Source organism: Haliotis rubra, unplaced genomic scaffold, assembly GCF_003918875.1.
Source record: "Haliotis rubra isolate DU_JTF1 unplaced genomic scaffold, ASM391887v1 Scf21, whole genome shotgun sequence".
Classification (NCBI taxonomy): domain Eukaryota; kingdom Metazoa; phylum Mollusca; class Gastropoda; order Lepetellida; family Haliotidae; genus Haliotis; species Haliotis rubra.
This window is the reverse complement of record NW_025766114.1, coordinates 2,451,893-2,474,796: the sequence shown is the minus strand read 5'-3', so window position 1 is coordinate 2,474,796 and position 22,904 is coordinate 2,451,893. Positions and strand designations below refer to the sequence as shown.

At 41.5% G+C, this 22,904-nt stretch overlaps 1 protein-coding gene across 1 annotated transcript; it reads right to left on the bottom strand.

The window, feature by feature from the left end:
- Positions 1-1,101: 1,101 nt before the first annotated feature.
- LOC124276498 (ADP-ribosylarginine hydrolase Tri1-like) lies at positions 1,102-20,921 on the bottom strand. The gene is made up of 9 exons (XM_046712129.1): positions 20,820-20,921; positions 19,564-19,683; positions 18,016-18,165; positions 14,566-14,709; positions 11,956-12,110; positions 10,579-10,738; positions 9,956-10,114; positions 9,473-9,603; positions 1,102-2,010 (listed from the first exon to the last, which is right to left on the bottom strand). Exons 1-9 carry the CDS (start codon positions 20,919-20,921, stop codon positions 1,953-1,955), a joined length of 1,179 nt encoding a protein of 392 aa, XP_046568085.1. The 3' UTR covers positions 1,102-1,952.
- Positions 20,922-22,904: the final 1,983 nt, after the last annotated feature.

The following is a 22,904-nucleotide window of genomic DNA, read 5'->3' as shown; positions in this document are numbered from 1 at the left end:
ATATTACATTGCAAGTTATATTGTAAAACATGGGGAAAATAAACTGTCCAGGAACCAGTTTATGCAGATTCCTGGTATTTCCTGGTTGACTATTAATAGCAGAATCTGCAGTGCTCCAAAGCTTATGTTTCCCTTACAATGTCTCATCTTCACTGTTTGAGATTTAATAAGAAATGATCCTGCAGAAAAGGGAGATAATCTGAAAATTAACATGAATTTCGATAGAAAAGTACTAAGCAGAGATACGAATCGTAACCCATCCATATTATCAGAATACTTATCATATCACGTGATTGGTACATCTCTGCAGCACATGGGCAGACTATTGGCCAGGAGAAACTCAAAATAGATACGTGACCAATGTCGTAGATGTAAACAGCATGGGAAAAAGTTTGGGAAGTTTTTCATTCCTGTATTTTTTCCTATTATGGATACAATGACCACTGGCAGAAAGATGTTGAACAATGCCATTCATTTGTATTTCTAGTCACTGTTACATAGGAACATTCGGTCACAAAGAAAAACAAAATTGAAATATTTAAAACAAAGAATATAAAATCATGTCACCTCATGATGTGATGTGCTTCAAACAAAAACAAGAGTTCAGTTCCCAAAAGTTTAAGTCCAAATGTCTAAAACTGATAAAGCTGCTTTTCAACATTTCATCTAAAATGGTTTTAAAACCTAACACGGCCATTAAAGCTAACCGGCTTCTATGACTAGAATGATGATATATTTATCCTGAACCCTAAAACACTGAAGCTTGAAAGAAAGATCTGATTTATCACAGTTACTAGCAATGAATATCAAACTTGTCTGGGTATATGAACCTATAGTGTGCCACCCTATTGCTCCTACTAGTGTTCAATCTCCTTTATCATCCAAACCTGTGTTTCACAGGAGATATTGCTTGTGTGAGATCAAATGATATCGCCTGGGAGATATCTTTTTGACAGTAGATTTTGTACAATGCCCTGACAATGCTATGATGCCATGAACTTGATGACATCACAATGCTATGACATCACTACAGTCTAATGGCAGCACCGTGTTCAGAGATGTACATTTTTCATTGAAAAATAATGAAGAGTGATTTGGATGATAAATAGAATCTCACCCTCGTGTCTTCTGATCTCAAATATATCAACACTCGTTGATTAAAGTTAAAATACCCTTGACAGGCCTTGGATGTTTGTAATGTTATCAACTTGGGTTGACATAATTGATATCAGAAGACACTTGGGCGAGATTCTCTATGTACTAGGATGTCTATAACAGCAGCAGGATTTTATATATACAACTTCCAACAATACAGTCACGATGACTTGCGAGTGATTTCCTTTGCTTTTTGAACACTATGTACATAAAGAAACCAGCAGAATGATGTACAATCAAATGACAGTTGTTTTCTATGTAGTTCAAGGGACTATTCCCATGTGCAGCCCAGTCAGAGAACTACACAGAACACCACATAAATCTCCATGATTTCAGGAATCTTTTTCAAGTTCATATAACATTTTTCCCATTCAGTACATTTCATGAAAAATGTTTGAAATATAATATTGCTGATAAATATACTTTAAGATCTTTGCAATATTAGAAAACCATTAACAGTATTTCAAAACAAAACCTGTTATTATCAATTCTTTTTGTACTAACACCGGCATTTACATATTCTAACAAACTTACTTTAGCACCAAGCATTGGAAAGCAGCCACAAGACATCAGTCAATCAGGGTGTGATTTTGTCAGTTGTTTGCAAAATATTTATTTATTTATTTACAGAGAAGAGCAATCGTTCCAGCAATCACTCCTACTTAAATAATGCCAAAAGCCCTCTTAGCTCCAATAAATGATGTAGTATGTGTGTCTGACTACAGAGACTTAGTCTGTCATGGTTAATATTGAGCAGTAATGGAAATACTAAGGCTGTGTCTTTTAATCCTCTTCTGCTATACTGTAGTTTCAATCTTAGGATGAAATCTTCCTTTCTCCATGATGTTGAAGTAACTGGAAATACACAGAAAACTTTGTTTATCATCATTCTAGAAGTTGGTGACTCAATAATGAAGCATACAACCTTACGGATAACAACTTCTTCTTTGATGCATAGAGTGACGTACCCGTGAAGATCCGGGTTAGAATTGATCTTCAGTAACCCATGCTTGTCGTAAGAGGTGACTAACGGGATCGGGTGGTCAGGCTCGCTGCCTTGGTTGACACATGTCATCGGTTCCCAGATGCATAGATCGTTGCTCATGCTGTTGATCACTGGATTGTCTGGTCCAGACTCGATTATTTACAGACCGCCACCATTGCTAAGTGTGGTGGAAAACTAACCTGACTCACTCACTCATACAGCAACATTTCGTTGTACCTTCTTTCAACATTTTCACGCTAAAAGTGAAACCAGTGTCAGAATCTACACTGAAACGTCGATCTATACAACACACAAGAATGTTTAATCCATAAAGTTGAATGCTTCATTAAGACAACTTTGTTCCATAAATGTTTACAAGAGAGTACTTGCCTGATAACTTGGGCTGGCTAACAATATAGTTAACAGAAATTGGTAATCTTTAACGGAATATGGAATATTGAATATCGGAGAAGATACCTCAAACAAAAATTACCCAAAATTCTGAAAGAAATCAACATATTTTACATCACTGGTGAGTGGTGACATGTTTAGGCTTGGACTACTAACAAAAAACACCTTCCTGAACATAACATAGAAGTAGCCCATGAATAAAGATCTATCCTTGTGCTGGATTCATCCCCGTGGTTCTTGTGATCGCAGATTACCCGCCCTTGATTTTCATTAACATTTAGTCATGCTGGTGATCACTGGATTGTCTGGTCCAGACTCAATTCTTTACAGGCCACCGCCATATAGATGGAATATTAATGAGTGCTGCGTAAAACTAAACTCACTCTCTCACTCCCATTAAGATTTACCAACCAATATTAGTAAAATCTAAATATTTTTTATATTTGTATACTTATCCTGCACTACTTACTTCCTGCACTTATTGCTTACGGCTCGAAAAGCCTGGCTTGCCAGACGATGTCAAAAAGACGTAGAACTGCAATCACTTCCTGGTCTCGGCTGCTTACTCGTCTGCGCATGCCTCACCGGAAGGTGACGTCAGCCACCTCAGATTATTGCTTAGAAATCCCACAGATGGCAAAACTAAGCGGGGAGGTAGCTGATAGCACAGGGTGGGCCCTTATCATAAGTAGTGCAGGATAAGTATACAAATATAAAAAATATTTAGATTTTACTAAATTTTAACTAATCCTGCACTACTTACTTCCTGCACTTTATCCGACAGGCTGGAAGGTGGGCGTGTCATCTGAGGGATGCTTACCAAACTGCGTAATAGCAGCCAGCTCAATCCGTAATCCCGTTAACCGAAGCGTTGATAACGCCGCCTATAACAGAGAGCCGGAATTAGCGAGGGGCGATCAAGTAGCGGTAATTGCAAATAAGACTGCGTCTTAAATGAAAAGAACCCACTAATTTTAAAGCTGGCGAAAGCTTAAGAATGCAGCAAAAAGCATGGACTTGAAAAACAAGGATAACTCCTTAACTGACATACCTAGTTGTTTGTGAAGAAAAACAACTCATTCCCCACATGGTGGTCCGTGGAAGGAAAACACAAGGCAGGAGGGTCACTTTCTTGGGGAATGGCGAGTTGCTGAGCAACCACCAATGGTCGAAGCTGTGGACATCATTAACGTCCTTGACAGCCATGTCCACGCCAAGTAATGACTGGCAAACACTGTGTCCGACCGCCAAAACAACCTTGCATAATGGATGACACAGTGCAATTACTGTGAAGTGCCATAGTCGAAGCAAGTGCTTTCGAATCTCGTGGGGATGAGAGGGCGTAGGAGGGTCCAGCCCAGCCGCTTTATATGCCTGAAGAATGGTTGTTCTTAACCATAAGGCAATAGTGTTTTTTTGCTGACATCTGACTGCGGCGCCGGGACAGTGGAAGAAATAAACGTTTCCTTGTACCACGAGCGCCTTTGGTGCGATCAATGTAAGTTTTGAGCGCCGCGAATCGGACATAACAGTAATTCCGCGATCGTCTTCAGAGCCAACAATAGATGATAATGGCGGGATGGAAAACTGGCGATCAGGTTGTCCTGGTAGTTGGTTTTAGCGATGAAATCCCAACACATACCTAAGTGCACAGAACCATGGCGACGGCGTTCAAACTTGATCCTAGTCACGTCAAAGGGCGTGAACCTCACTCACTCTAGCGCGGTATCGCTAATGACAACAGAAATGCCGTCTTCCTGGATAAATCAGCGAGGAAGCGTTATCAAGAGGTTCATACGATTGCACCGCGGAGATGGTCTAAAACAGTGTTGAGATTCCATGCTGGCGGATCGAAACTTCAACTTCTGGTCTTCAAGTCGGAATGAAGCCGAAGCATGGCCTGTAATTCTGGGATTTTGGAAATCCTTCTGTCAGTGGGAATCGCTAAAACAGAGCTAATTGCCGCCAAATGCGTGGCAATGGTGCCTCCCTTCAGGCGCCTGGACGTTCGGAGATAAAGTAAGAAATCTGCTATGAACTGAGGAGACACAGTCAGCGGATCCTGCTTCTTGGTAACACAAAAAGCGCTTCAAACGACTGCCACTTGTCGTCATACAAATGTCTAGTAGAAGTTCTGTGCGCCGTCGCGAATGGCTTTGGCTGCTCTAGCCGAAAAACCCTTAGCACTCAGTGCTTTCTGCAAATGGTCCATGCGTGCAGATTGAATCAGTCTGGAGCCGGATGCGGAAGATGGCTGTGAGGGTGCACTAGAACGTTCCTCCACGTGGGTAGAGGGAAGGGATCTCCTACCACTAGACTTTGTAGAGCGGAAACCAGTTCCTGGCTGGCCACCAAGGCGCGACCAAAATTAGTCGTAGCAAGTTGTCTCCTTGACTTTTCGCGAGAACTTTGGGTAATAGAACTGGTGGCGAGGAACGCATCTGCCGTGAAGTCCCTCCCATGATAGGCTGAGAGCATCCACCGCCTAAGCCGCTGGATCTGGGACTGGGGACACATACACTGGCAGTTGATGGTTTTGGCTGGTGGCAAACAGATCTATGTTTGGATAACCCAGTGCGTGACTTAAAAGAGTGAAGGCCTCCTTGTGTAGCATCCACTCCGTGGGAGCAACTCTGTCGGGTCTCGAGAGAGCGTCTGCTAGTATATTGCGGCACCCCGGAATATGCCGCACTCTCAACAGAATGTGGAGATCGTCGACCAGTTGAAAGAGCCGAAATGTCTGATCGAGGAGAAACTGTGAGTGTGTCGACCCTTGCCTTCGTATGTACCATACGACCGTGGTGTTGTCTGTAGCCACTAGAAGACAAGTTCCTCGTAGTCGATGTGCCCAATGATGAATAGCGAGGATCACGGCCTCCAACTCCAGACTGTTTATATGCCAGTTGATGTGTTGACCCGACAAGCTCCGATTTGTCCAAGTTGACCAGCCACCCTAGTTGGCGCAACAGACGAAGGGTGAAATCCCGTTGTTGTATAAGAAGTAGACGGTCTAACAGGTGCATAAGGCAATCGTCCAGGTACGGGTCGAAATTGATGCCCCTCAAATGTAGATACCGGGAAATAGGAGTTGTGATACGTGTGAACAACCACGGGGCCGTTGAAATTCCAAATGGGAGGACAGCCCATTGGAAATGTTGATTGTTGAAAATAAAGCGCAGGTACTTCCTGTCGCTGGGGCGTATTGGAACATGGAGGTATGCATCCTGTAGGTCCAGGCTGATAAGAAAGTCGTTGACGCATACCATAGATTTGAGGTATTCGAGGGACGTCATTCGGAAGTGCGGAGGACGTTCCAGGAAAGTCTCGTTGAAATAGGACAGATTGTGAATCATCCTCATTTTCGCGGACCCTTTCTTCGGCACTAAGAATATTGGAGAATAAAACCCTGGTGTTATGATGGGATACGGGAGGAGTTCGATGGCTCTTTTCTCCAACAAAATCGCTATGTTCTCCGCTAGAAGGTTGTGTTGAACCTGAGAGTGATTGTGCCGGAGCGGGAACATTGTCAGAGGTGGATCGGAGAGGAGGGGGAGCCGAAACCCCTGCCTCAATATATCGGTGACGTATGGATCCTCTAGGATGGGCGGGAGCACGGCGACGTTGATATCCACCCCTGTCTGATCTAGGCTTGGCACCACGTCCCCTGCCACGAGACGGCGCTGAGTTTCTGGCACGCCGAACAGACGGTCGCCGAGGCTGGTAGGTGTTGGATGACGTGGAGGCAGGACGTTGTCCCTTTTGAAACGCTTTCAAGGCAGTCTCCCCTTTGGCAAAATCACACACCTGCCGATAAACATCATGAATGGCATCGTTAAACAGTGACGACGATGACCAGGGTTGGTGGAATAATTTCCGCTGAAATTCCGAATCCCATGAAGAAAAGGAGAGGAAGCCTTGCCACTTAATTGCGCATGCGTTGGCAAGCCGACCTAAGGTGTTCCACGCCAGGTCAGTGATCACTTTACCCTGCCATAGCATCATAGTTGTAAGATGATCCAGTCGATCCGGTTATTTCCTTAAGATCCTGAGTGATGGCATCAGTCGCTGACGCCAATGCCGATATAGGGCGGAGCATACGCTTAAGCTCTAAGTCCAAAGCGCGACCCTTGTATCCTGAACTTTATAGGAGGACACAGAGGAAGAACCTGTCACACGCGTTTCATTTCCTCATCCACCTTAGTCACTGTCTGGGCAAAGTCCAAGCCATGAATAGGATAGTCATCACGGCGTACTCTAGGCTTTAATAGTTGGGTTGAGAGACATTCCCGCGAAATCTTCATCAAGGGTAGAGAATCTCTCTGACCGCCTCATGTGCTGGTAACATTAAGGAAGGCGAGTCCCAAATAGTAAGTGACTTTGCAACATCAGGGCCTGGTGAAGGGACTGAGGCTATTAAGCGATCAACAATCCAGTCAAACACGTGATCAAAGCCAAGGTGATTAGAGCCTGTGTCTTCCTCATAGTCTGGGGCAAAGTCCTCTCAGAGGGGCGGTGAGCGAAAACGGCAAAGGGGAGCGACTACGTGCAGACGGCGCCTTTAGCAGAAGGCGCCTTACGAGGTCTCTCGACCTATGTTAAGCCTGCCGAAGACGCGGGCGAACGGGGAGGCGTTAAGCGTGAGCACAGGAGCAGACAAAGTTGACAAGATAGGCACCGATGCTGGAGGGGCAGAAGCGCCGAAATCGTCCGGAGGTGGCAAAGGTGGCAAAGCTGGAGGCCGTAGGGGAGAGCCCGATGTAGCTGGTGGCATAAGCGGCATAGGCGCTGATGTACCGGCTTGACCTGATAGTAAAGTCAAGAGAGTGCTGGCGTGGATACATCAAACTGCTGGTGGCGATGGCGTTTGCATCATAGACGCCTGAGGCATTGGAAACCCGTATGTGGTTGATACGCGATAAAGCGTCTGCCCGGGAACACTGGCTGGGGTGTCTGATCACGGCGCAAACTGCTGGCCCATCGGTCGTTGTGGAGATGACATCGGCAACAGCGAGGAGGTGAGGGAGTGCCAAGCGCCCGAAGCCAGGCGCCACGCCGATCAAAGCGCCGACGAAGCTGCAAGCGCCCGCGCCAAACGCTGTAACACCCGCCACATAAGCGGCGAAGACATAATCTGAATGCTGGTGACAGGCGCATTACGTTGACACAGTTGACGCCGCAACACTTGGCGTAGACGTGAGTGGTGGTCGTCAAAGACCGGTGTCAAGTAGTAGACATACTCTTCCGTCTCTGTTGTCCCAGAAGCTTCTTAACAACCTGTAGATAAACGGAGAAACTCTTGGGTGATAGCACAGCGCGCAGCTGGCACATTTATGGCCAGAGGTACATTGAGTAGTACATTTCAAACATCGGGATGAGGGTCTTTACGAGACTTCCCACCCGACAATGTATACAACTGGCGCTGTACATAGATCTGCAATGAAGCAGAAAACCCAGTAAACGCACATACAAAGTAATGAATATAACAGCAAAGTTGAGAACAAAAGTCTCAAAATAACTGAAAGTTTAAGAGACCATAATACAGGCACAATAAATATACCACTATTATATGGTATAGTATATAAGCCTGAACCAAATGAAACACAACGATGTATCAAATACGACAAAGTGTTTTAATGGCGAAAGTGAAAGTGTGATGACGGGACCGTGTATAAGCGAACGACATCACTACACAGAACTACTGAATGACAAAAAGAAAGTGAAAGATAATACCTACACTTCTCGTAGAGGTACAAAAACAAAATACACACAAAGTCAGTCTTTATTAATGCTTCACAAAATATAATCCCGTAGGATACAAGTTGAGCTGGCAAACAACACGTCTAACGAGGCGTGCGAAAAGCAATAATCTGAGGTGGCTGACGTCACCTTCCGGTGACGCATGCGCAGACGAGTAAGCAGCCGAGACCAGGAAGTGATTGCAGTTCTACGTCTTTTTGACATCGTCTGGCAAGCCACGCTTTTCGAGCCGTAAGCAATAAGTGCAGGAAGTAAGTAGTGCAGGATTAGTTAAAAATTAACATTGACATGAGGGACAGGTAAAGGGAGGTAACCTGTATTACCACGTCACCAAAGCCACAGCCAGTTTTATGGAAGTGAAAACATCCTTTCCTTCCCAAAGATTTTAGAGGGCATTTTTGATTGTCAGTCATTTCTTCAGCATCAAATTTCCCAATCATAGTCAATGGGACTGGTTGCCATGTTGTTGTCAGCCAAATATTACAGCTTCCACAAAAAATGAGTTCTGACAACAGGTTGTCTTGATCACAAAGGCATTGTTTATTCATGCATTGTTCTATTCTCCATTTTTTCACTGGAACTTTCTTTCAAACAGATAAGTACTAGCAGTGATGCCTGCAGTCTTTTAAAATGGCCCACTGATTTCAACACGTTTGTGACCTCACTATTTCAACACTCCAGGTAAAGGGAGTCAAGTGATCATGCTCACTAAAGAATTTCAAGAACGGAACTTGCCTTTGATCATAGATACCTTGGGTTATTACGATGATTAATGTTGAGCATTGTTTCTGTTCAGACAAGTCACAGTGTATAATTGATATGGTAATTACCAAAGGGTTGTATATTGTTAATATTGTATCTCGCACCAGGTCAACAAAGAGTGCCAACTCAACCTTATTTGCTTGAAATTGCAGAAGTAATGACAACTGTGTATGTCCCACAATCCTGCAAGCCAATATGAATCCCTGTAACAGAACAATTGAAACGGGCACAAGTTGCCCAACCCTCCTGGACCAATGCCTTGACCCCGACAATTCCCCTTATTTCAGGGCTTGGTCTGTCCTGGGTGGGTGAGGCACACCTAATCCCCACGCTACTGAACTATCTATCTGCAGTGAATGTGCCCAGCTTACATCCCAAGAAGGCCCCCTGCTAGGCGGTCACCTGTCTATGACCTTGTCCAGCCAACGCCGGTGCTTGAGGTCCTGGATCCAGGTGGATGGGATGGCGTCCAGTCCCAGCTTACATCCCAAGAAGGCCCCTGCTAGAGAGGCATTAGCATCAGCATCACCACCCTGCAAACAACATCCAGTACAACAGGTTAACTCATCATGGATGGACAATGGGGTGGATGGACAATGGGGTGGATGGATGGATGGACATTCGGGTGGATGATGGATGGATGGATGGATAGATGATTGATTGGATGGATGAATGGATGGGTGGATAATTGGGTGAATGAATGGATGGATGGATGATTGAGTGGATGGCTGGAGGGATGGCTTAGCCTTAATCATCCAGTGAACAGGCTCCAAAATACAACAAATGACACTGAGAGGCTATTCTGCCCTTGAATATGCAAAGTCACACACACAAAGCACTACAGTCAACTTCCTCGACCTGCAAACAGTCTCACTGTAGACGCACCTCCATGACAATATCTCGTATAGCTGTGCGGAAGTCCTTCTGCTTGAGAGCCCAGAACCCTGCTCCAAGCGTCTTATAGGTGTGATTCATCTTGCCTCTTTCATCCAGCTTCAGGTCTTTAAGTGATGTTGTGTACAGGATCTTCTTGAACTCCTTAATCTGAACAAAACAGTTTCTCTTTTAACATGGTTAAATTTGATCAAATCACTGAAATTATTGCATTCATGTTGTAAAAAATACATTGCATGTGATTCCATGGGCTATTAAGCACATGTTTTTATGTTTATGTTTTCATAAAACAAAAAAAATAAAAGCAATGTGCATATCAGGTTTTGCATTTATACCGCAATAAATGGAACGAAAGATGAAGTCCAGTCTCAAATGCATTTGTTCAGTCAGTCATATTACTTATCAACCATTCAACCATTACAGATTTCATAAATATTATCAAAAAAATGAAGCAAACAACCTCTATTCTGTACAATGGATGAGCTTAAATCAAGTGCAATGTTTTACATTATAAAATAATTTTCAATATTTACCAAAGGAATATGTCTAAAAGAGCAGACCATTTGCACTGACCATGTGAGAATGAATCTGAAGATGACTCAAAGCTTACTCACATCAGAATAAGGCTGATTCAACATACATCGACAGCCATAGGAGAAGGCCTCCTCAATGATGGAATCAATATCATAGTCTCCCGTCTTCTTCAAGTGCTTCTCGTCTTTCTGCAGCAAGGCTGACATGACTGTTGCCACGGCAACACATGATGCTTGACAGCTGAAATGCATGGTTAAATACAGTTGGGGAATACGATGGCTTGTTCTCTGTGCGATAGATACATGTATCAATTAGTGTTTTCCCTTGGCATTTTTAGCAGGGCGCAGTGCACTGCTCATTTTATTTGGCACCCTTCCCTTTTTATTTGGCGTCCTGCTCTTCCTATAATACAATGATTGATATTAACACTTGGTTGTTTTCATTTTCTATTTCATGTTCACGTTAAATGTAAACCATTTCATAATTTCATCATTTTAATTTGATTTAACCATAACATAGCCATACTTAACAGTTTGGCATGACTCAGCAGAAAATGGGTACCCAGTAGGATAAGTCATGTGACTATTAACCTTCTAGTGCCTCATAGGCAGCTTGGCTTAATGGGGGTAATGATCTAGCGCTTCTGAGCAGTGCTACATTGGAAATAAGTGCAATACAATTGAATAACATCATAACATTATCCTATGAATTTATGTTGAAGGCTCCCTGTGCCCAATTTGTCAGTTTCATAGCAGAACACAGTAAGAGCCACATCTGAGTGAGTGAGCGAAGTTTCCGCTTTTACCAGTATTCCAGCAATATTATGACGGGGGACACCAGAAATGGGCGTCACACATTGTACCCATGTGGGTAAACCAGCCCAGGTCTTCGGCATAACAAGGGAACGCTTTTAACCACCAGACTACTCCACTGCCCCGAGCCTCATTTGGACCATGGATTTAACAGTTCTGAGCACAGTGAGTGAGTGAGTGAGTGAGTGAGTGAGTGAGTGAGTGAGTGAGTGAGTGAGTGAGTGAGTGAGTGAGTGAGTGAGTGAGTGAGTGAGTGAGTGAGTGAGTGAGTGGTAGTGAGTGAGAGTGAGTGAGTGAGTGAGTGTGAGTGAGTGAGTGAGTGAGTGAGTGAGTGAGTGAGTGAGTGAGTGAGTGAGTGAGTGAGTGAGTGAGTTTAGTTTTACGCTGCTTTTAGCAACATTCCAGCAATAACACGGCGGGGGACACCAGATATGGGTACCCATGTAGGGAATCGAACCTGGGTCTTCGGCGTGACGAGCGAACGCTTTAACCACTACGCTACCCCACCGCCCCTTTCTGAGCACAGGTTGCACATGTAACAAGACACTGAATGAGGGATGGAAGGAGGGAGAGAAGCCTTCAGGAATTTGGCATGAGTGAACACTTTAACTTAACCACTAATCTACCGACAACTCTACACTGTACCTGGGATCTGCGTGTGTGATGGAACATACATCCAGGGAGTTCTTGATCACTTTGCCCAGGACGTGGTAGTAATGTATTCCTGACATGGGGGCGCGGGCCAGGGCACAGTTAGTGGCTCTCAGACTGCGACAGTCCCGCCACACGATCTCAGCTGCCTGGAACACAAAAGTGATCAAAACATACATGATTAATTTCTTTTCACAAAGTGAGCTCCAGAAAGCATCATGAAGATATAATCAGGGATTTACCTCGAGTCCTGCATTTGAGGGTCCCAGGGACTCATATTCTTAATTTTTTAGGGGTCCTGGACTACAAAATGGGGGTCCCAGACACTTAAATAACAATATTAATACTATTATTGTATTGTGCACCATGATCATCACATTGTTACAGTAATTACATTGCAAATGATACCATAACCCAGCTAGTTGCAAACTCAGTGATAACATATCGTTACTTGATTGGAATTTTTACAAAAAGTATTTGGACTTTTTCTGCGTCCCATGGGACGCGCTAATAAGTTTTGTTGCGTCCATTGTCAATTTTTATGAGTATAGGACACAGGAATTCGTTCCTGTAAATCCCTGTATAATTGAAACTGGGCTATATTAATTGTTCCTTGAAACAAACAGCTGCTTCTTTGTTCAATGGATTACTGTTTGAGATTAGGTTCTTTTACCAATTCTGAATTTAAATGATCTCGACAAACAAAGAAAGACGGTTTTCCAAATTTTCATAATAATCCACTTTAAATCAAGTCATAAAGGCAGTATAGCTCATCGGGCAAGTTTTGTTCGTTTGTTGATTAACACTCCACTCAGCAATATTCCAGCTCTATGACAGGGGTCTGTAAATATTCCAATCTGGACCAGACAGTCCTGTGACTAACATCATAAGCATTGATCTACGCAATTGCCATTTGGGAAATAGCAGGAATCTGGCCTTCCAATCCTATTTGTCTTCTTTTGACAAGCACATGTTGCTGAAGACGTATCTCCGCCGGACAGTCAAGTCAGCTTAGCTCTTTATGAGTGAGTGAGTTTAGCAATATCTCAGCAATATCACGGTGGGGGACACCAGAAGTGGGCTTCAAACGTTGTAGTTGTACCCATGTGGGGAATCAAACCCGGGTCTTTGTCGTTACGAGCAAACGCTTTAACCACTAGGCTACCCAATTGCCCCTAGCTCCTTATGACTATAGTGTCATCATTTAGGCTAGTTTCATGTTTCACTCAGCAGTATTCCAGCTATATGATGGCAGTCTGTAAATAATCGGGTGAGGACCAGACAATCCAGTGATCAACAACATGAACTTCGATCTACATTATTGATGACATGTGTCAACTAAGTCATCAACCCTGACCACCCGATCCCGTGGTCGCCTCTTACAACTAGCAAGGTTTGCTGAAGACCCAGATCTTCACGCGTACTGATGGTAGTTTTAACATGCTCAATGCCTCAGTTCCACTACAAACTAAAAGTGAATAAAACTCATTAAAATGTAAATACAGTATTCATTAGAGATGGGTGGTTTTACCGGTTAACCGGTAAACCATGTTTTTTTCATGAGCCAGTATGTACCGCGGAAGGTCGCAGAAAACCGGGCTTTTTTCCGTTCAAATAAAACACTATTTTCTCTTCACAAAGATATTTGTTAGCAAAATTTGTGATCTCACTAGTTTTTCTTTATATGGTTTCTTTAAAATGCTCGAATGAAAAGTACTGGCAATGGCATTGATGATTAATAGATTTGTTATTAACTTGTTGTTCAGTTTTGAAATTTTCAATTTCATATGGAACTTTGTGAAGAATATCATCTCAATTTACTATTCCTTTCTGTGATCACTGATGAGTGATGACTAGTGATGAGTGATGACTGCACAAACTTGCACTCCTAGTAATTTAATACCTGAATAATGCTGAATTCAAGAATCTTATTGCTCAGCCGTGAATCTTGTAATATTTCTAGTCAATGTGTTTTTTGTGAAGTTATTTTGTGATATTGTCAAGTTATGTCAGCTTAATGTCGTTGACATATTGGAATTAGCAAGATTGTTTATTTTGTTCATAATGTTTGAGTTGTTGAACTTGACAGTGATCTCAGTTTTGAAGTTTTCAGATTTCATCTTCTTGTAAAAGTTTCCTATAGTTATGACATTACTTCATGGTCCAATTCAATCAAAATCGTTAAACAGGACAATAGGATTCATTAGTTAGTAGTTACTGCAGCACGGCATACCGTGGTACTTGAACAAAAACCTTGGTATACCGTGGTACTGAAATTTTCGTGGTACCCAACCCTAGTATTCATAACTGTCTTGTTACATTAAGACTGGCTACCAAGTTCTGAGGACCAATGAAATATGGCTTATACTAGTCCTCTGGACAGACAATTAGAACCTGAATTTCTAAGGTGACATCACTAACCCTCAATGCATCACATCTGTAAATAAACTGAAAAAATCTTAATGACAATGAATACACACTATATGTATTTGTCTTCTTTAGCAAGACTAGCAAAGACTTAGTAAAACAGTGAAACATGTTCTACACTTTCAGTAGTCCTCAAAAGAAAGTGAATTTCTCTGATCTTGACAGTAATGTCCCTACCTTGTTGGGCGCCTCAGAGAACTGAGGATGGTTGATCACATTCTTGGTGAAACTGCACAACCCAGGGCCACACACATCGCCCAGGTCAGGGAAGCCGCGCTCCAACCATTCCATTAACCGCTTGGCTATGTCCTCCGGCATCACCTGTATACAGTGATGCAAGAATATCCCACAAAGATGCATGAAAATGCATGTAAACATTTCGATCAAGTAACAATAAGTTATCACTGAGTCTGCTACTAGCTGGTAGTGTTTGGAATTGGTTGAAATCTCACAATTGATGATTGCTTCATTACCAACGCACAATCATCGAAAAAAATTGGTTAGCGTCATTTTTTCAGATTTTCCTATCCAGGTTTTTATTGCAAATAAGTATAACATGATGCAACTTGCTACTCTAAAGTGATCACTAATACATCATGAACATAAACTTCCAGGAGTCTTAGAGAAATATTCAGTCATGACTTTTCAGTAAGTGAAGTGAGTTTTCTAAGAATTAAACACGTCTTCAGGCCCTGACAACTTCTAAGATATGTTCCATTGTCAGGTATTTCAAAGACTAAAACAGTAGTTCCAAAATTGTTGATGTTTGATTATGAGAAAATGTGATCGATTGCTTGGTCGTTTGGCCACTGCGACCAATCTTTGATTATTTCAATTACTAACTGGGTTATGGTATTATTTGCAATTTAATTACTGTAACAATGTGATGATCATGATACGCAAAATACAGTAACAGAACGTGAATTACAACATTATTACAACATAGTATTAATGATAATATTTAAGTGTCTGCGACCCCAATTTTGTAGTCCAGGGCCCCGTTTCACAAAGCTCTCGTAAGCCTAAGATCTCGTAACTTTTCTCGTAGCATTCGTACCTCCTATGTCACAGTAAAGGAGGTACGAATGCTACGAGAAAAGATACGAGATCTTAGGCTTACGAGAGCTTTGTGAAACGGGGCCCAGGACCCCTGAAAATTAAGGGTGTCGTGTCGGGAAGGCTAAAATTTATTTTTCAGATGTCCCGGGAAGGGCTAAAATGTATATTTCGGATTTCCCGGGAGAGCTAATTTCTAAGGGAGTAGGGGAGTATCGCCAAAGCTAAATCCATGTCGGGGGTAGATAGATTTCTTTTCAAAACATTGTTATAGTATTCGATTCGTTATCTGTACACGGGTTAATAATATTTTTATAAATTCCACATTTCGATGAGTTGGACAGCGCACTAAAGTTAACTGAATAGCCTGATAATGTTTTCTTTGTTCTATAACGATTAGATTATCTAGTGGTAATTCACTTAATCCAATGTTTGACAAAATACCTTTAACCTGATACGCCCAATTTTTGACACCACGTGTCTCCACCTCCTCATACAAATACTCATAACAACCCCTTAAAATGCTATTTTCAGACACAAGAAGCTTACACCAATATTTAATCATGCTATATTGTCTTTTAAATACGAGCGGATAACGACCTACCTTGGCATAAACCATGGAATTACATGTTGACTTCTTAACTCCTAATAACCTTTTTACAAAACTTCAAATGCAACCTTTCAATATTTAAGCCATTATCATGTCCCCATATCTCAGACGCATGCGATAGTATACTGCCAACATAACAATCAAAGACAAATAAAAGAGATTCCAGGTTGAGAGAAAGCGACCTGATATTATTGTAAATTGAATAATCTGTAATTTGTCAGAGCCTCTGTGTGAGGCGCGCCATGTTCATTCAGCCATAACATTGCATTGCAAGTACCGCGAAGGCTATGCTCATTGAACCGAAAGGGGTCACGATTTTAGCCTTCTCGGTCATGAACCAAATTAAGAGTGTTAGTCCCAGGCATCCTCAAATACAGGACTCAAGGTAAATCCCTGCAATAACCACAAGCATAACACCTCAATTACACCAACACTATAGTCTGTTTGCAGTGAAAACGTACCGATGAATTTCACTTTAAATAAAAAATCTAAGATTTAATTTTTAAATTGGCATGGTAGAATTATGAGGATTCGCAATCTTAATTTCACTGTATTCGATTTACATTTTTGTTTAAAGTGAAATTGGCCGGTATGTCTTCACTGCAAACAGACTATACACATTGTCTGTTTCCACTTTGACATCACACAATTTCACTTGAAATAAATAAAATGCAAGAGATTCCATGCCATTAATTGGCTAACCAATCAATTCTTCCTTAAAGTAAAAAAAAAAAAGGCCAGGCACTTGACTGTAATAGTGTTTTTGTAATTGGTTGACAATAGAATGGGGGCTGGTGATACTATATTCCAATGTACCTGGGTTCGAATCCCCACATGGGTACAATGTGTGAAGCCCATTTCTGGTGTCCCCCGCCGTGATGTTGCTGGAATATTGCTAAAAGCGGCGTAAAACCAAACTCAGTCAGTCAGTCCAATGTACCTAGTTATTGATTTCTTATTGCTGTCTTTAGTTAAGTGTGTGTTCATTATTAAATATGCATATTGTCACATTTTTTAATCCAAATATAAATCCCAACATGAATCCCAAACCAAAAGGAGGGAATATTAAACAGATTGATGCTCTTCTTTTCTTGATATTTCCTTGCAAGAATTATTTGATTTATGAAGTCTAGTTTTGGAAAATTGGAAATCATGTAGGTAGAGTTTAGCTCCTTCAAAAGTAAAGCTGTGACGATATACTGAAGTATCGATAACCGTGATACTTTATCTGATGATAAATATATCGATACTTTTGTTCGTATCGTGATATGAATTGTTGACCTTAAAATTGTTAATGTTCACTAGAAATTGACGGTAATGTAAAAATTTACACTGTTACTTGCTATCAAAATATACTTTTTAAGGAAAATAACTAAAGATAAAGATAGCATATCGTATCTATGCATCGAATCCGTATCGTCCATCATTCCAAGATATCTTATAATAGCACATGGTATATTTTAGTCAGTTTATTTTCGTTACACCTCTATTCAAAATCCCAGGGAAATATTTTAGGTAATAGCACATACAGTAATATTTTAGTCAGTTTATTTCAGTTATACCTGCTTCGATTCACAATGGGCACATAGGTGAAGCCCATTTCTGGTGGACCCCAGGTTATTAGGAATTTTAGGTATCCTAAACTCAGTCAGTCAGTAGGCAATACGAGGGTCCTGTGAAGTAACAGTGTAGAGAACTGTATGTTTTGATCATTACTTTAGAGCCTGGAATGAATCATTGATCATGTGTACTGATGGGTGAAATGATGCAAGTAACTGTTCTGAAAGAAACAACCAAACACTTAGCAAAGTCATAGATGTGTTGTTGGTAAAATGAATAATATTGTGCATATTTCAGGGACAAAGTGAATTTTGTTTCTGTGTCCATTCTCTACATCTGTGCGTACTGAATGCACATTTACGTGTCGCGTAAAAACCTAAGAATACAACACAGTTGGTTACCTGTCCCTTGTTCTCCACCAATGACTGAATGAGGATGATCATGTGATCAGTCTCATCAGTCCAGTCATACACATCCCACTTGCGACGATGTGCATCCGCCAACATCTTCTTGTGGACTAGCTGGAACTTGTTGCACACGGGCCCATATAACTATCAGAAACAAAATAAAAACTTGCAATGTCATCTTATATTGATATCTGCCAACAATATTATGTCACAGTGAGTGGGTTTAGTTTTAAGCCGCACTCAGCAATATTCCAGCTATATGGCGGCAGTCTGTCAATAATCCAGTCTGGACCAGACAATCCAGTGATCTACAGCATGAGCATCGATCTGCGCAATTGGGACATGATGGCATGTGTCAACCAAGTCAGCTAGCCTGACTATCCTATCCCATTAGTTGCCTCTTACGACAAGAATGGGTTGCTGAAGATCAATTCTAACCCGGATCTTCACAGGTCTTATCTGTTACAGATGAAAACAATAGGGCAATGATGTACCAATGAGGTCTGTATGGCACTCTGTAGCATCAGCTGGGACATTGTTGAGAAATTTGTACAGTGGCACAGAAAATTGACATTCTGTGAAATTTGATTACCAAAGGGGTCATTTTTCATTGTTAAGCCTAGGGCTTAAATACAGGAATCCCTGTTAGTTTATCCATCAACAATATCTGAACAAATATCAACTGTAAGTCGGTGAGAGCACTACAGAACTAACCACGCATACCAATGTCCCTTTAATTCAAGTCTAACTCAGTCAAACTAGTTGCTGGTATTAGAACAACAATCCATGCTATTGCTAATGGGGCATAATGACAAACATTCAGCAAACTCACCAAACCTGTTCAAGGGATTATTTAGACAATGCATACACGAAGTGACAAGTTGCCTGTTGCCTATTCAAACTGGAATATCAAGAACTTCATAACTGCATGTTTGTTCATTTGTTTGTTAAACACTGCACTCAGCAATTTTCCAGCTACATCATGATGGCAGTGTTCACGAATAGCATCTGACCCTCTGACAAATCCAGCAGACTCGCCAAAGGTCTGATAGAAGTCTACAACCCACCAGCCCCAGTGTCTGACTGTATATTTCACAATGACTTTGACTGAAGTTGTTATATGTGACATGTGACACTTGTTTGCTGTTTATAAATCTTATGTTTGTTAATAATTTCAATGCCAATTATAAGAAATGTAAAATCTGAAATGTGTGTTTAATTTTATTCTTTGGGTTCTGTGAATTTTCAATTGGTCAGACAGACATCTGAAGCTTACAGGACCCAATGTTCTGTTACTTTGAAACACCATTCGTGAACACTGACATGATGGCGGTCTGTAAATTATCGAAGTCTGGGCCAGACAGTCCAGTGATTGACATCATAAGCATCAATCTCATAACAGCATGACATAGACATGATAGAAGTTGTTCATCTTTTATTCCAAGGTCACAGAATTCAAATAAATATCAAAACAGGGAAACTTAATTCTTTCATGCACATCACCTTAATTGTTCAAATGGTAAAGTCATTAACTTTGCATACCTTTTTAGCTTCTTCTTTTGACTGAGTTTCTGTCAATAATCCCAGGGCATCACCCACGCATTGACCATATATAGCTGCATAAATCCGATCATAGACCCGGCATGCATCTCGGCGTATAACCTGACAAACAGAAATCTCTTTACATGAAGAAAACCCATGCTGTAAGTATCATTACATAAAGGTGCTTTGGTACTCACAACTTTACAGTTTATTGTACATGGAAAGGTGGAATGTGCCAGTGCTTAACACCGGCTGCGCTGGGAGCATTCCTTAAGCTTATTACGGTTGATAAGGAATGGCTCATCATTATAACATACATACACTGTAAACATAATCTTGATGATAAGTATTGGTCATTGGATTGTATCACCATTAGGGCTGTCATCATAAGGGCATATTGTGAATACAACTGCAACCCTTTCAGTGTGTGAAATTGTTTCCAAATTTTGCTAGCCAGTCAGGCTGGCTATGCCTGAAAGTTACTATCCCGCAAAATACTTCACTAACCCGAAATGTGAATGGAGACGCAGGTTTCATCATTAAGCTGCTAAAATGATGAACATTTTTATCAGGCCATAATCTTGTATGATCTAAAAGTTCATTAGAACTTACCAAGTCAGAGAGAGTGATATATTTACAAAATTACCCCACGAAAATTCACTAGCCAGTCGAAATAGTGATAGTGGAGATTTACTGGCCCGACTGGATTTTTACTAGCCACGGACTAGAGGGCCAGTGGCTATTTTGCACACTGATCCCTTTCATCCTGTTCATGAATTCTACTAATTATTCGTAGTCACTGGAATCAAAAAATTATTAGTTTTTAAAAAGCAAGGGATTTTTACTTGAACTCATATGTTTTCATGGTGGTGTGTGGTCCTGTGCATAGAGCTCAGGACACAAATCAGGTGAAGTTAAGCAACGTTGGGCACAGAAATCCCTTGGATGGGTGACACTGACAGTGTTTTGTCCACGATTGATAATAATGAAAATAAATCGTGTGATGCAAGGTTAGGGTGGCGGACAAATTCTATAGTGGCTTCAATAATGTCCCGACTCGGACAACTGGCCTACGGGTACAGTGTACTCTAACCGTCAACACTGGTACTGAGGAGTAAGGACGGAATGAACACAAGTGAAGTGTCAGTGTCAAAATCGTTTCAAAGGATCGCGACAACTTGTTAGAAATGAGACAACATCGATCCAGATATATCACAATGTGATCAAATTACACATGTTTGAGGTAAAATACATACCTTGTATGGCTGACACCTTGGTGAATTAACATCACGCCGACTGCGATCAGTTTTCTTTTTCAATTTCCCGCTCAGAATAATACCTCTCCCGGTCGTCGCCATTTTAAATTTCCCACCGTACTTTTCTGTAGCAGTAATGTGATCGGCTCTACTGGCTTCACTCGAATAGTCAACATCGTGAGTTACCTCCCTTACTTTCACAAACGATCCGTTGAATGTATTGGTTTAACAGCGTTTTCCCCGGGCGATACTGGCGGCGCCTGGAGAGAGAGTGCTTGATAAAAAAAAGAGTGTTCCTAATCATGTTCCTGATTGTTCATACCTCAGTATAATACGCGCTTATGCATTGTTCATGTATCCATTCAAGACCCTGAGTACTACAGATACGTCACTGAAAGAAACACGGTTCCTGGATAAGTAATGATATTATTTATCTTGGTGAGAAAGATACCATATGTATATTCATTCTTTAATTTTCATTTGAGGCCCATATGACTATATATGCCCAATATAATGCCAATACATTTATCCTTATGTCGCAATTATACAAAATATTGTGTTTGTGAGTTAATACATGTATGATACAAGTTATTTCAAGTAGAGATGCCAGTTATGTACCAGTAAATACAAGATATATCATTACAAATACACGTTATACAACTAAAGATACAAGATATGTAAGCAGAGATGCACATAACAGCAAATAAATGTTATGTAAGTACTGATGCAAATAATTGAAGCACGGATACAAGTTATTTACGTACATATACAAGTTATTTAAGTACAGATACACAGATATAGATACAAAATATACAGGTGGAAAGAGATACCGCAACACTTGTGATTTTAACACCCATATAGCCATTCATATTAATACCATAATTAAGTCGTATTTTATTATTATTTTGATTTTTCAGGTGCTCCATACATTGTTTTAGATATACACGTGTTGTGATGAATTGCGAGTATAACGTGCAATACTAGTCTGTCCCTGAACCATATTATTTTCCCTGTTGCGTAGCCCTCCCTGCAATGTAGTCTGTCTCACAGTCCCTGACCCATATTATTTTCCCCACTGCCTATAGCCCTCACTGCAATGTAATCTGTCTCACAGTCCCTGAACCACATTATTTTCCCTGTTGCCTAGCCCTCCCTGCAATGTAGTCTGTCTCACAGTCCCTGAACCTCATTATTTTCCCTGTTGCATAGCCCTCCCTGCAATGTAGTCTGTCTCACAGTCCCTGAACCACATTATTTTCCCTGTTGCCTAGCCCTCACTGCAATGTAGTCTGTCTCACAGTCCCTGAACCATATTATTTTCCTTACAGCCTAGCCCTCCCTGCAATGTAGTCTGTCTCACAGTCTCTGAACCACATTGTTTTCCCCACTGCCTATAGCCCTCCTGCAATGTAGTCTGACCCACAGTCCCTGAACCACATTATTTTCCCCACTGCCTATAGCCCTCCTGCAATGTAGTCTGTCTCACAGTCCCTGAACCACATTATTTTCCCCACTGCCTATAGCCCTCCTGCAATGTAGTCTGTCTCACAGTCCCTGAACCACATTATTTTCCCTACAGCCTAGCCCTCCCTGCAATGCTAAAGCCCTAAATGAAGCAAGTCTAGATTTCCTCAGGTTCAGAATCTGACATCCTTTTCATTTTAATCAAATGGGATTATTTGTTACTATCAAAACTATATACATTCAGAGACTAAGCGTTAGTCTAGTGCAATACCTAAACCTTTCATTAAGCAAATATGAAAATTCAGTACACTGTTAGAGCTCGATAAGGTGGAAATTCTATTGATTTCGTTGTTGTTACGCAACTAAAGAGTCTCCTCAACTGACAACTGCTTAAACATGGCAAGTTGCAGAGTACTGGCAAGTCACTGAGGGTTATTCAGGTTGTCCACGACTGACAACTACGGGGAGGACACAACCCTTATCAGAATCACAAGACTTAATTCATCCGTTCAGGTGGCTTCCACATCGTCGTTTGTCTTGCAGAAAGATCCGAATTCGACTAAAATGGCCTTGTTTAGAGAGAGACGACCTATCATACGTCCGCGGTTATCCCCAGGGCTA